General features: G+C 45.2%; 1 protein-coding gene across 2 annotated transcripts in view; it reads right to left on the bottom strand.

Annotated features, from left to right (window-relative positions):
* LOC133355790 (centrosomal protein of 89 kDa-like) overlaps positions 1-15,052 on the bottom strand; it is a 77,078-nt gene that overhangs the window by 32,968 nt on the left and 29,058 nt on the right. For both annotated transcript variants that reach the window (XM_061573147.1, XM_061573148.1), the window contains exons 13-17: positions 8,935-9,038; positions 5,977-6,092; positions 5,197-5,377; positions 3,308-3,475; positions 2,641-2,782 (exon numbers count right to left, since the gene is read on the bottom strand). In XM_061573147.1, the coding sequence (XP_061429131.1) occupies positions 2,641-2,782; positions 3,308-3,475; positions 5,197-5,377; positions 5,977-6,092; positions 8,935-9,038 (711 nt within the window). The remainder of the gene's footprint in view (positions 1-2,640; positions 2,783-3,307; positions 3,476-5,196; positions 5,378-5,976; positions 6,093-8,934; positions 9,039-15,052) is intronic.

The raw sequence follows: 15,052 nt of genomic DNA, 5'->3' as shown, positions 1-15,052 counted from the left end.
GAAACCTCTTGTCGTTTCTCGACCCTTCCCGGAGGAACTCTCCCCCGACACGTGACCAACCCCCTAGCCCCCGCCTGGGGCCCCTGTGTAGATCTTACCGGTCACGTGCCTGCCAGGGTCAACCAGAGTGCCATGGCCCAGGGTAATCTCATCCCATGGCTGACACTCTCACACTCCCTCCTGTAGGAGTCAGCACTGCACGCCACTCGTGGTGCCACTGAGCGCTATCCCAGCACTCACCAAGCCCCCTCTAGGGCTGGTACTACACCCACCTACGAGGTGTCCGCGATGACGGTGCATCGCACGCCGTGCCTCGCCAGAGCCGGCATGAATCAGCGGCATTCACGATGTCGCTACATACGTGATGTCTGCGATGTGGGTACATCGCACGCCGTGGCCCTCTAGGGCTGGCACCACACAGTGACATCTGAGATGTCACTACATCTGAGATGTCACTACATCTGTATTGCATGTTCCCTGAAGATTATTCAGGTAAGATGTATCACTATATTAAAACACTTTGCATGAAAGAGATGTTACAAAGAGGACATAGAACTCCAACCATTGTTGATTAAGATTTGTATGTAATGTTTCAATATTACTGTTTTGTTTAATAACTATAGTTATGGCATCAATTAGGGGATAGATGAACTGCGAGACAGAGAGAGTAACATAAGGCAGAATCGTTCATGATCAAAGATGATTTCTGATGGTCGAGACGAATATAGATTTGGCAGCCACAGAAGGGAAACAGAACAAGGATCTTGGCCACCATGGAGATGGAGCGATGAAATCAGATGGTGCGCAGGCACTGGATAGACTGTTACATGACGGGACCGTGAGAGATGGTGACAGATTGTGAAGGCATTCATCCAGCAGCAGATAGATCATGACACGATGCTGATCATGACATGAGTTCGGCATTCAGGGGTACAACTTTAGGGTGGAATCAACTTCAAGGATCTGGCTAATGAATACAATTATTTCACTAGACAGCATGTCTAGTGAAATAATGAGGCCAGATATACTGTGTCCCGCATATAACATGGATAGTGAGGTTCATGGTCTTGGCCTGGTCACCAATGGCTGTATGTGAAAAAAAGATATTTCATTTGGTACTGCAATTAATTGAGCAAAATTCTAGATCTGAGAATTATAATATTGGTGTGACTATATTCTTGGTTCTTTCGATAAAGTCACGTAGAAGGGACTGTTACAAACATTGCTACGTCATGCAGATGGGGTGAGAGAGTGCTGCCCTCCACCGTGTGAAACCCCACTTGAAGGGATATCGGAGGTAACTGCAATATCCGCTTCCGTTGGCCGCTCTCTTAATCATGTACGACTGCACTGCTCTACAGGAGATCTCAATGGATTTGTCTCATGACATTACACTGATACTGGTAGGAACCTCCTGGTTACACCAGCCCACAGGGGATTATTGTGTCCGTCCGTCATGCAGGGAGGGGCTGGGTGAGGAGGGAGGGGCTGGATGGGGAGGGGAGGGTGGGGAGGGGCTGGGTGGGGAGGGTGGGGCTGGGTGGGGAGGGGAGGGTGGGGAGGGGCTGGGTGGGGAGGGGCTGGGTGGGAAGGGTGGGGAGGGGCTGGGTGGGGAGGGGCTGGGTGGGGGGTGGGAGGGGTGGGGCTGGGTGGGGAGGGGCTGGTCAACCCGTGGTGCCCTTATAAAACTCAACGTTTAACCTACTCACGCCAGCTTGTGCCCACCCTCATAGTCGGGCATATTTGCGGAATACACCACGCCGCCGTTGACCCTGGCCATTGACCGAGCAACCCAACGTTCCTACCAGCTCCCTCCGCAGGAATGTGTTATCACAACTGCACATGAAATCGCGGAAGAAACTAAACACAATCTAAGTGAAATTATTTAACTGAATGTCCAATAAATCTTGAGTTGAAGCTTTCGTGACTGCAGGAATCCATACTCTTTGGTTCTTTCGGTAAAGTCACAAGCATCCATCATCAGGTAGGAAAGCATGGTCTGCTGCTGAGGCAAACTGTTTCAAAAGGTTTGAAATGGGTGTAGCTCAGGGGTTATAAAGAAGTGGCCGGGGCTAGTGATGTTCATGTGAGAAATTAGCATGTAACTGTAAGAAGAGCGGCCTCCTAAACGAGGGCACGGAAGTGGCTATGTTAATGTGAGGGATTAGCATGATGTTAATGTGAGAAATTAGAGGGCACGGAAGTGGCTATGTTAATGTGAGGGATTAGCATGAGGTTCATGTGAGAAATTAGCATGTAAAAGTAAGCTAGGAGAGCAGTCTCTTAGACGAGGGCACGGAAGTGGCTATGCTAATGTGAGGGATTAGCATGATGTTAAAGGGAGAAATTAGAGGGCACGGAAGTGGCTATGTTAATGTGACAGATTAGCATGATGTTCATGTGAGAGATTAGCATGTAACTGTAGAAAAGGAGAAGAAGAGCGGCCTCCTCGACGAGGAAGTGCAACCCAACGGGTGTAATCCGAAGGGCCTGTGAGTATGAGAGTGCAATCCAAAGGCATGAGAGTGCAATGCAACGGACATGTGAGCATGATAGATCTAAGAGAGAGGCATAGAGAGAGAGACAAAGAGTCGAAATAACAGTCCACTAAATGTTTAAAGGGGAAAATGTGCTGTTTACCAGAAGCTGCAGTTCGTCCCTCTCCTTGACGACTTGTTCCGCGAGACCCAGGACGTTGTTGAGGTACCGGCTAGCCAGATTCTCCTTTCCCATCGATTCCTCTAGCTTCTGCTTTAGCGTCGCCATGCCCCGCTGGTAGCGCCTGCCGTGGGGCGTGTGCAACCAAAACAAGGTCACGTGGTCGTCACGACAGCCAAACTGTATGCATATATGTTGAACTTCTTTTGCACCATACGTAGCCAAACATGTTCATTGGAGGTGTGGGGGAATGGCAACAAATTAAACACAAAAGGCAGTCTGCTCTTACAGCATCCCACCAACGATCGTTAAGGTCTTCTCTCAAAGTAAGACAAATAAAACATCGCCATCCGGTACTCACACACACAGTGCCTATAACCAAATTACCCACAATGTACTCAATCTCGTCAGATCTCGGAAGCTAAGCAGACTGCAGCCTGGACAGTGCTTTTGTGGGTTAATGTGGGGCTACATTGTCAGTGGAGGGCTGTGCAGACAAATCACTGCGGTACTTTTCTCCAAGCGCAAGCCACTGCGCCACCGTTCCACCGATAAATATAAATCAACTGTAAATCATTGATCCTCACTGACACGTGTGTGCATCGCGAGCGTAACCACCAATGCCAATCAATGGTTACGTCCCTTTTACCTGGTGGTTTTCTTGGCAGCTTCGAGCTGCGAATCGAGCACACTCAAGCGGGCCTCCAGGCGACACTTGTCCTGTACCGCCACACGCTTGTCCTCCTGACACGCTGCGAGTTGCTCTCGCAACCCTTGCAGCTGAGTGCAGCTGTGATCGTGTTGCTCCTGTGCACGCCTGCGAATGAGAACGACGCACCGGGAAGCCAAGAATTGAAAATATTTGGACCGTACAAGCCGAGATTAAAACCGTTAAATCCTCTGCAACCTCTCCCCAGAGTCTGAACTATGGACTAAACCAGCAAACTTTTAACCGACAATCCAAATCAGAATTAATCAACATTTGGGAGCTATTCAATCAAATTAAACCTCTTCCCTTAATTGTGACCCTGCAAATTAACTCTGACACGACCCCTAATTGTATTCCTGACCACATTTATTAAACTAAATGGAACCTCACGATCATCCAAACTGAAACTGCAACACCAAAGGGACATTGAACCCAGAAAGCGAAGAGCCCTTGTAGCGGGTAGCAATAGCTCTTGAAGATGGCACCAGACGTTGCGAGGAACTGAACCAATCGGCATCAAGAAACAGAAACGCCAAGGGCAGTCAGCAATGTTATGTAATCGAGGGGGAAAATTCGCTTTCTCAATCCCTGTAGCTCCCAGCACGTGGAGCGAAACGTCGGACATTGTGCTGAACAATACGCAGTACCAATCAAAAAACTAATCAAAGAAACATTTACAACACAACCGTGAAAACCTATGCAGTAGACGGTCTCTTGGATAGACCTACCAAGGCCATGTCCCTGGGCTGTCCGAGATTGGCCCTGAAGCTTTGTTAACGAGTTGCTAAGATGTCACTGCGTCACGAAGATTTCACTGGCGCGCTTTGAAATTCGTCAGTAGGTAGCTACGACGATGGTGCCTGAAAGTGAATTTAAAGTCTTTTTGCTCATTAACGAAACCTCAATGTCACGTCGGATAGCCCAGGACACGCACAGCTTCGTCGGTCTATAAAAATATAAAATAATTGATCCTGCATAATGCATGGGCATAATATGACTTTGAAACCCCCCCGCCCACCTCCTACGCATTTTCCATGAATATGCTAAATTCCTCGTCATATGCACATTCTTTTGTTAAGGCGCTCTTCTTCCACCTCCAACGCAGCTTATATATAAGCTCCTAGCTTGGCATTGTCTCATTCTTCACCTGAAGACGGCTGCTTGCGTTGTAGCCGAAACGTCGTGAGAATTATTTTATTATGTTTTATTTTTATTATTTTATTACTTCCCTTCTACGTGACTTTACCGAAAGAACCAAGAAGATAAAATAACACGAAGTTGTGTTTTCAGCTGCTTTTGCCTTTAACAAACACGCGGTCACCAATAGCCACGGGTTGGGATTATATGTAAAAAAAAAGCACCGAGCATTGAACAGAATTGATTGCAGCTCAAATGTCAGGCCAATAGAACATGGCAACGCATTGTTGCATATTGTAGCACGGAGCGACATCTCCAAAGAGTCATACGACCAAAAAAAAGAGGACTACATCTGTTCTACAGTGTACGGTAACCATTCATATTTTATAGATGGGTAAGATTGCTAATAGACAAATAAGCCAAGTACATTTTCTTTTTGCTTATACACGTAGTGCTTTTACTGGCATATATCTGCCCCGATTGAGAATTCATCTGTTCGTCACAAGTAGGAAAATCATTTATTATTTGTAAAGGTGGGAACCAATAAATAAATATCTCCATTATTTAATTTGCTCAAATAACGAAAAAACCGACCTCTTGCTTGCAGAAAGAGCTGAACTACTCACTCTTTGTACCAATTAAGGACATTCTAGAAACTGCAACTAATAAAAAAAACCCATGACAACCAGCACCTCTGCAAGTCTGAAATAGCCGCCAGGTGTTCCTCCCGCCCAACTTTGACTTCCTCCGCCTCCTGCAGTTGTCGATGGCGCTCCTGCAAGGACCCCAGGGCCACCCGCGCGTCTGTCAGCTGGTCCAGCGCCTCTCGCTTTTGCGCCTCCATCCTCTCCAACCGCTTCATCAACTTTGACACTTTGGGCAACCGACAAGGAAGGCGTTAAGGTATTAATGTTTACCGAGTACCAGCTGTCATCTAGCGCTCTGCATATTAACGTGGCGGTACGTTGCGCCACAACGACAGCCAGTGTTTGCGAGCGTGTGTGTGAGGATTTGGCTGAGAGCACAATGTTTTTGCATCCAATGATATCTACAGAAGAGGGGCGGGGAGCCAAATCAAGAACAAACATCGTAATGCAATCGTGTTTATTTTTGTACAAAGGACACACGGGTAAAGGTTGTGCAGTCAGTTAGAATGATAGGGAGGCAGAATAAGGAGCATCCATCTCCAGTGAAATGCATGGCAATCAGCAGCTAAAAACTTAATGGCCATGTAATAATTATCCAATAAAAATTAATTCTTACGCTTGCAATCCGCACATCGAATCGTGCGTCTAATATTCGATTATTTTCTATTTGTATAGCGTGCGTTTTTTTTTAACACCGCCACATTCTATAGAATTACACCATTAAAGATTCTATGCATGCGCCACGAGTGATGTGATTCGTGACCCTGCATTGTGACAATTCACGTAATTGTGGTGGGGGTGCATCGTTGCATCCCTTCCACCCACCTTCCTGCTTATGTGCGCCCTGCGAGTCTTTGAGCTTGGCTTTTTGCAGATCGAGCTGCTGCAGGAGGACCTGGTTTTCTTCCAGCACAAGCCTGCCTTGCTCCTGCACGAGCTTCCTAAATGCAGAAACAAGCACCGGTTGTCAGTGCCCAATTAATGTGGCCTATGTTGTGCATTTACGGTCACCACCGTTTCCCCCACTATACCCCCCCCCCATCCCTTCCTTCCTCCCCGCATCAGACTTGGGTCTCCTCGCTCTACGCATATCCAGACTGAGCCAGTGAGTGGGTGAGATTTGCAGAAATTGTTTGGATTTCTGTGCGCTCAATTGAACATTGCGAATGAACGTTCCGCCCCAACTTACAGGTCGTTTTGTCCTGTCTTGAGTGTCTTCGTGTGTTGTTTCAAACTTGGACATTATGACATACGCAAGATATATGCAAGACATTGCCATTTAGAACAATACATGGTGCATTAATTGAGCCTCCTTTTGATGGGCCGCTTGTGAAAATTCTATTTCCACACAAAGAAAATAGCCAGCCACTATATGGCAAAAATAAATACAACTGTTTGACATACCCATGATAGATGTTTACCGTGGAGAAAAGATCATAAAAATGCTTGAAATGATCTAAACAAAAATATCTATACGGAGAAAGGAAAATGTCAAAATTCAGCATGTATACTACAGTTTTGATGAATAGTCAATATTGTGTGCAAACAGACAACAAAAGAGTTAGATACATGAACAGCACAAAAGATCTGCAAATTGCAGCAGAGTGTGCATCTGCAGCATTTGGTCAGGGGCACACGCGGCAATTAAAACAAACCGCTGAGCATCCAACAAAAGGAGTTTGGTGTGGGAATGCTCGGAGCGAGGAGACCACGTGTGACACGAGTGGACCGCGGTGGCAGTAAATGCAATTCGTTGCATTCAAACAAACACAATCACGGGCAAAGTGAAATGATGTGCACAATATATGCAGTGACACAAAAGCTAACAAACATCAAAATAGAGATAGTGATAAAAAAAAACATACGCCATCGTTGGAGGGAAATTACAATTCCACAAAAACCTTGATTTATTCCGATGCACCACTGGTAAAAAAACTGTGCAAATCCTGCTATCTCAAAGCTAATCCCAAGCAAACATCCAATTTACAAGCAATTCTGCCTCCAAAGAAAATAGAAAACTTCAAGGTTTGCCGTGGGATATTGCTCATTGTCTGAGTGGGGGTAGAAAAGCAATCGAGCCGAACAGCCCAAAAGCAATGGATGTTGTACATTGTTGTAGCATCAACTCTTTGTGAACGCTGAGAGCCTCTGGCAGGCATATGTAGTTAATTTTTAAGCACGAGACACAGTGATTTATATATTTTCAATACGGATGTGATGCAGAAGAAGAAAAAATAGCGAGTAAAAGAGTATCTTTTGGAACATAAAGGAGGCTGACAGAAAGAGTTACGAGTGTTAACAGTCGATGACACAATGCCCCAGTTTGAAAGGCAAATGCATAATTCTGAGTAGCAGTGCACATGTCTGCTCTTCCATTAAAACAAGATGCATGAGTAATAATAAAAACTAACAGCTGCTGCTACTGTTTGCATTATTTGTAAATTGCGCACAGCTTACAAAATGTCACACTGATAAATCATTGTGTGGATTGCCAGAAAAGTGGCAATAAATTGCAGCGATGATACTATTCTCGGGAATGGAAGCTGAGACGAAAGGAGAAATAAAACAAGAGTCTGCAACAAAAAAAGAAAATTATTTTTGTAATCTGCATGCAAATGCGAAAACCTCGGAAGGCTTCGCACAAACCGAGAGTGGTGGCACACGCCACTTGGCTGCAAGGTGGCCAGAAATGTGCAGGACAGCAAATTGATTCCGGAATCTCTCGTCTGGTGGAGTTTCACGTGGGTTTTCTTCACCTTCTCTTGGTTCCATAGCCTATGACCAATCTCATCAGATCTCGGAAGCTCTGCAGGGTTTGAGCCTGGACAATGCCTGGATGAGCAATCACCATGCACCAAAGGTGTTATAGGCTGCGGAGCTATGTGGTGAGAAGCAGAGGGCAGTGCAGAAAAATGAATTTCACATCGTTTCTATGTTCCCATGTTTTTGTTCTCTGCCTTAACCAACCCGCACTGACAAATAACCCCCACAAATTGCCCAGCGTAGGGAGGCTCTGATCTAGCAGTAGACTGATTAATGGCCATAAATGTACTCGGATTTATTCCCACACGCAAAACACTCCCCGGTAAGGAGTTGATCAAACATCCCCAAAAGTCGCAGAGCACTGCTGAAAAGTTTTCTTGTTAAATAAATGGCGAAGCTTTCCTGAATAAAGGTCAATGTACGCGTGGGACCCAGCAATTGGTCGCTCACGGCACTGTGGTCGGAAGGGTCTCCACTACAGGGAGCTCTGGAGAGCCCCTTGAAAGGATATTTGGCCTACTCCTTCACGATGGCCAGATATCCCGGAAGAGTTGGGAGTAGCCACGCTTTGCTCCACCACGGGCGACCTGCCAATCCACTAACCATAGCCTACCTATTTATACTGCCGAGTGGACAACAGGTGATGGTGGGGGGGAATTTAAGAAACATATCAGTACTCTTCGTTTTTTCGGTGAAGTCACGTGGGTAAAAAATGAAATTAAAATTAATAAAAATAAAATATATATATTGTATTTATTAATTTTTTTCTATTAATTAATTTCAATTTCATTTTTTACCTACGTGACTTTACCGAAAAAAACTAAGAGTATGAATCCTTGCAGTCACGAAAGCTTCAAATCTAGAAACAAATCAGTGTCGCGTTTGGCGGTTTGAACCGACGACCATCAACGCTGCGGTCGCGTCTGTACCAAAATGTACAAATGATTACAAGTGGATACACTTGGGGGTAGGGGGCGGTGTATGTGCGTCACCAGCAGCTTTGTAATGATGCAATCTCACCATTCCTTTCCCGCTGCTGCTTTTGACGTCACCAACTCTTGGTGTAATTGCTCATTCTCCTTGGCCACCACGTTCATTTGTTCCTTCAGCGTCTGCAGTGCCTCCTAAGGGAATAATCAGATGATATGAGGGAAAAAAAGGTTCTGCCGGCTGATGCGCAGGGAAAGTTTGCGGTGGTGACGTCACTGCGCTCATCTGCGCGATAACGTCACCTGCACCCCACAGCAAGTTTCCTCGAGGTAATCCGTTTACCTCCCACGTGAACTCCAAACACTCGTTCATGGATTTGACCAAAAATACAAGGATAGCAGGAGCCTCCGGGAAAAAAAGGCTTCAGACTCAGGGAGTCCTTCTTGGGTAAATTAAAGGGAATCTTTATTTTTGTTTACAATAAAATACACATTCTGCAAGCGTTTTGTGAAGCTTTAATCATGTACAGTCTTGACGTATCCACAAGCATTGTGTGCAGGCAAATGCTTTTTGTAACATCTCAGAATTCACGAACAAGTAATCGTCTTAGTTTAACACGTAGGCTTTCGCGACCAAAATTATTCATAATAAAAATTTTGGGTTAGATCGCGTTAATTATAAATGTGTCGTAACCCTCCACCACCCGACACGGCCAATCAGCAAAAAAGTGTCACGTTGACAAAAGACAAATAGTTCACTACTTTAGCCCACCGGTGTGTTGAAGAGTGAAACCACAACATTTACAATTTTTGAGTACGATGTACGGATGCAATTACCAGTGAACTATTTGTCTTTTGTCAACATGACACTTTTTTGCTGATTGGCCGTGTTGAGTGGTGGAGGGTTACAGCACATTTATAAATAACGCGATCTAACCCAAAAACTTTATTATGAGTAATCGTCTTACTCTCAGTTACACGTTTGGTGCCATGGTCCTTCGCTGGACTGTGCATGATGAATGAATGAATTACTCTTGGCAGAGCCAACCCCAGCCCGAGTGTGAACATAGCCGAGGTCTGTACCGCTTGTTAATTGCAATGCTAGGCGTGTCAGACACAGCTCCCGTCAACTTTGAACAGCACAGCAAAGAAAATGACAACATGTCATATACATCGATTTCAATACACAATGCAAAAATAACAAAAAATTGGAGATAACAAAGCTGTCTCTGGTGTGGACCAATCAGTTTCAAAGACAATGCATATATTATCAGAGTTATGTTTTTGTTTGCATTCAGACCACAAGTATTGTGGTTAATGCAGATATGATTCCTTGTAAAAGGTTTCAGTTTGGTGTTTAAACATCTTAACAGCTGATTTGTTGCCAAAAAAAAGGGGAAAACCTATTCTGATATTTTGGTACTGGCAAAGGAGGTCCCATGATGTAGTTTTACAACCTATGAACTATTATAACTGCTCCAATCATTATTAAACATGAGACACAGCTCTGTATAGTTTTGGAGTAAGGGTAGTGACAAACAAACGTTTTTTTTATTTTAGAAAAATTAGTAAGCACACCACAACATGATTAGCCCGTGTGTAGTAACATCGCGGATGCACTATGTAACGCCGGCTCTAGAGAGGCACGGCGTGCGATGTATTGCCATCGCGGGCACCACGCACATGTGGGTACAGTACCTGCCCGAGAGGGGCTCGGTGAGCGCTGTCTGACAGTGCTGAGTGGCACCACGCCCTGTGTGCAGTGCCGACCCCTACAGGATAGGGGGTGTGAGAGTGCCAGCCCTGGGAATGGGGTTACCAAAGGCCATGGCACTCTGGTTTACCCCGAAGGACACGTGACCGGTAAAGTCTACACAGGGGCCCCCAGGTGGGGGCAAGGGGTGGTCACGTGTCAGGGTCGAGAACCTGCTAGAGGATTCTAGAAGGTGGTCGTGGCTAAGGGCGGAGCCAGCCACACCACAGAGGATATAAGCCGGGTCCCCGAGCAGGACCGACTGCTGTTGTTCATCCTGAAGAATCTACGTTCTACGTCCTACAAGAATCACCAACACGTGGACCTGGACCCGGGCCAGGGTAACCGGTCCGTCGTAGATATTTCCAGTGTAATTGGTGTAGTTAGCCTGGTGGTCCACCACCATAGGTTGTTAATGTGTTAAGGGGTCGTACCCCATGTGTTGGTTTTAATAAATGTGTTGCCTCTAAGAAGTGCGTCTGCGACTCAGTTGAACTCACTACACGCGCTCTTTGGTTTTTTCGGTAAAGTCACGTAGGTAAAAAATAAAATAAATGAAAACAACTAAATTAAATCACGACGTTTCGGAGGCAACACAAGCTTCCGTTTTTAGGTGGAACCGTTACAGCCAAAATCTTACTACAGTGACCCTGTCGTCATCCACTTACTACAGCGATTTTGGCTGTAACAGTTCCACCTGAAGACGGAAGCTTGTGTTGCCTCCGAAACGTCGTGATTTAATTTAGTTGTTTTCATTTATTTTATTTTTTTACCTACGTGACTTTACCGAAAAAACCACAGAGTATGAATCCTTGCAGTCACAAAAGCTTCAAATCTAGAACTCACTACATGTGTATATTAGATTGTGTGAACATGGGCATAGCTCTTGCACCTAATGGAACAAAGACTCCCTTAATACACAGTCTCAGCAGATTAAATGTGCATACTTATGCTGTTTTACTTTTAAACATTTAAAATGTCAATTAGAGTCTTGAGACTCCGTGAGTCTTTCATCGGTACTCAAAGGGTGTCTGGTAAGACTTCAATATTCTTGGCATACACTTACTCTTCAGGGGGTTTATACCAATTTAAAAAACATAAATCTCTGGAACTTTTTCATATCCTTGAAGGTCCTCCTTTGGAAATGAAATGTGCCGAGAAAATTTTTACATTCAGAAGTAAAAATTGTTATCAGCTGTACCACTTGATGACTGATGCCCTTCGCCGAGTGAGATAGGCTGACCATGAAGGTGGTCAACTTTCTCTTTGTGAAATCTTCTGTGTGTTTCAGCTACTGGATGTTTAGCCTTTGTCATGCACTGCATAAACAATAGAAAGGTAATACATATTATATCACCTGTTCACTTTTTGTTTAATTATATGACCAAATATAGCCGTGCTTACAAATGGCCTGCAGGAAGTCAATGTGGTCCGCAGAAGAGAGGACGGCTTGGAGAAGGAGATATCACACTACTTCTGAAATCCCTTTAAAGTGACCCTCTTTTTGTTTTCCACATTAAGGGCCGCGGCGCTATCCTCACAGGCCCCCCGGAGAAATGTGCATTGCATGGTAATCAAAGTAAAATGTTTAACTCTCAGACGGTACAAGTCTAAATTAATTGAATACAAAACGAATGAAATTATTTGTGTAAATAGACAGAGACCATCATCAAACTCAACACGTGTCAAAACGCAGGGTTTATTTTTGTACAGGTTTGCTAATTCGTACCTACAATTATAGCAGTGGCAGCTGAGTTGCTCAGAGTCCTGAGCTAGCCAGCCACCTCGACCCTAAGAATAATATAATCATACATTTTTAAAAATATGTAGTGCATTTTTAATTGATTAGCCTTAAATATAGTTGCTTCAAATCAAACATCTGCTTTGTAGGAAGCCAAACAAGAGGCCAGGTCCTCGGAGTCCCGTCATAATTAGACTCAAGTAAACACATCGCCATTAATTTCCATCTCCTCTAAGATCTCCCTCTGAAGGTTAAACACCGCAAGGGGCCCTCAAGGGCAGAAGGGTCACGGAGATTATGGAAACAAAATTCCCTAAGCGAGCCGCAGTCATTTTGGATCAATTTAATAACAGCCAGCTGAGACCCTAGTAAAATTCTAGCAAACCGAGGAGCCATTTGTCTAAACAGAGATTAATGCGGTACTGTCTCTTGACCTTTGGCCACAACGGCTGTTTTGATGATCCCAGTTAAGCGCTATGAGGAGAGGCACCGCAGCCACATTGTAAGCTAAATATATCGAGAAAATGTGTCAAAAAAACAATCATCATCATGGTCAAGCCGCTGCTGGATAAAGGCCTTCGTGAAGCCGCCGTCACCTCGCTCAATCTTGCGATGTAAAAGTAACAAAATATAATTAAAAGTAATATTTCACAGCCCATTTGTCAGTCTATTGCCAGGTGCAAGCCTCCCCACACCATGCCAGTAATGGCTGAAGTAGGGGCCCAGAGCCAGTTCAAATAACAGTCGCCACTGATGTTAGCCAGGGGCGGGAATCGAACTCAGATATTCGAGTTGATTATATAGTGGGCGAACCACCACAACGCCTACCCCGTATTTACGGGCACTTGGTTAATCCACTGCTGTATGAAGGTTTCACGACACAGTGTCAGTCACAGGGGCATGTGTTCGACCGTACTTCACACTGGTTTCTGCAGGTTGGTGCAGGGAGAAGGAAGGGGCAGGGGTGTGTGTTGGGGCCATATTGTTCAAGTTATCACTCACCGCACATGTTTGCCGTGGCCAAGAATAAAAAGCAGGCCCCCAGATTCGTAACACCAATGTGCTATTAACTGCACCACCACTCCACCCATTCAGCAAAACTCTTAGTTAAATTGTATAGGTCCAATAAAGAGGCAAAAACATCCATTTCAAATGTCGCGCAACATATTACATTTATCCGGCTTTACCCCCTTGTGCAACTGCAGAATCAGCAACCGCACAGCCGGCAGTGAAAGGATTAGAAGCTACAGACGCAACATTAATCAGGCTGTTAGGTGTGCAGCTGTTTGTATCACAGCGGGAAGCCAGCATCAGCCCCAGAGCTGATATTTTTAGGGACGGTGTATCCTCCGGGATGTGCGTGTATGTGCCTGCAGCGACTAAACTGAATATTTCCGGATCGTCAGTTTCTGCCAAATCACACGCATACACCAGAGTATGTGTGGCGCAAATAGGTGTATTTGCACGTGTGATGGAAAGCGCTGATGTAGTTAGTGGTTTGCACAATGTGCTATAGACTTGACAAGCTGCGTTTGATTTCTGGTCACAGCTAACGGCAGTATCGAGTGATATCAGAACCAGTTTTGAGCCTCTCCTATGTCGACTCAACCTTAAATGAACAGCTAGTACAGTGCGTAAATATCAGCACCGGGGAGACAAAGGTGATCCAGCGTGGCTGACCACAGCATGCCGTGCCGGAAATGGAGCTCGTTAACAGCACTTGCGGGTACACATTTCATAAATGGAAGATTAAGGAATTGCTGAACTGCGACTGTAGTGAAGCCCAAACCACTACACGCATCAACAAGGATTGCGCCATCCATGCACATCCTGGCGGTATTGCTGTAATCCATACAGCGTCTACCGCCTCCTTGGATTGGTTGAAGGACCTTAACATTCAACTATGACACCTACAAAAACTGTTCCTCATGCCATACGAAAGAGAGCAGAGAGAACAGCACTTGCTCCAGCCGGCAACACCAGAGATCCTTGTTTTGGTCTCTGTATATGGGTATACTCAAGTGTGCAAGTACGCAAATACACGATGGTGCTTGCGTGTGCTGCACACGTGGGAGTGGGTTTGAACACATGGGCGAACGAGGGCGATGCGGTGCGAACATTTCGCGCTTCCAATTGCATCACGAATGGCGGCGGCGCCGCCAGTAGGAATGTTGATAGAGACACACGATGTCCGAGAGGACATCAACACAAGACTGCAGATTATTTGCTCAGGCACCAATTGAGTAGAATCCACATTTGATTTATACAGTGGGTTTGAATTTACGGGGATATGTTATTACACACGCGCGGAGAAATTACCTATCCAAGGAAAAGTAATCAGGTGTTTCAATGTGTCTATGTTGGGGAGTGGTGGTGCAGTGGTTCGTGCACTGTAAACCCAGTAACCTCACAGGATATCATCAGTGATGAATGATACCTGAACCGGTCCTAGGTCCCCCACCTGTGCCAACCTGTACTGACAAGCGTGGTGAAGTATTGTGAAATATCTCCCGTCACTGACATGGCATGGGGATACCTTCATATAGAAGTGGATTGATAGCTTCATTATGTGAAAATATAATGTACACGTATCAAAGTGCTTCCACACTATGTATAACTTTGAAAGTGATTTCCTGTGCAAATAAGTGTTACTCATCTCCTGCTTACAGCTGAGCCGGTGGTCAAACATTCAAATTCATATGGCGGGGGCGAGTA

The sequence above is a fragment of the Lethenteron reissneri genome, chromosome 52, assembly GCF_015708825.2.
Source record: "Lethenteron reissneri isolate LAM-NWPU_2019-01 chromosome 52, ASM1570882v1, whole genome shotgun sequence".
Classification (NCBI taxonomy): Eukaryota; Metazoa; Chordata; class Hyperoartia; order Petromyzontiformes; family Petromyzontidae; genus Lethenteron; species Lethenteron reissneri.
The sequence above is the reverse complement of the archived record's forward strand: the minus strand, read 5'-3'. Positions and strand labels throughout refer to the sequence as shown.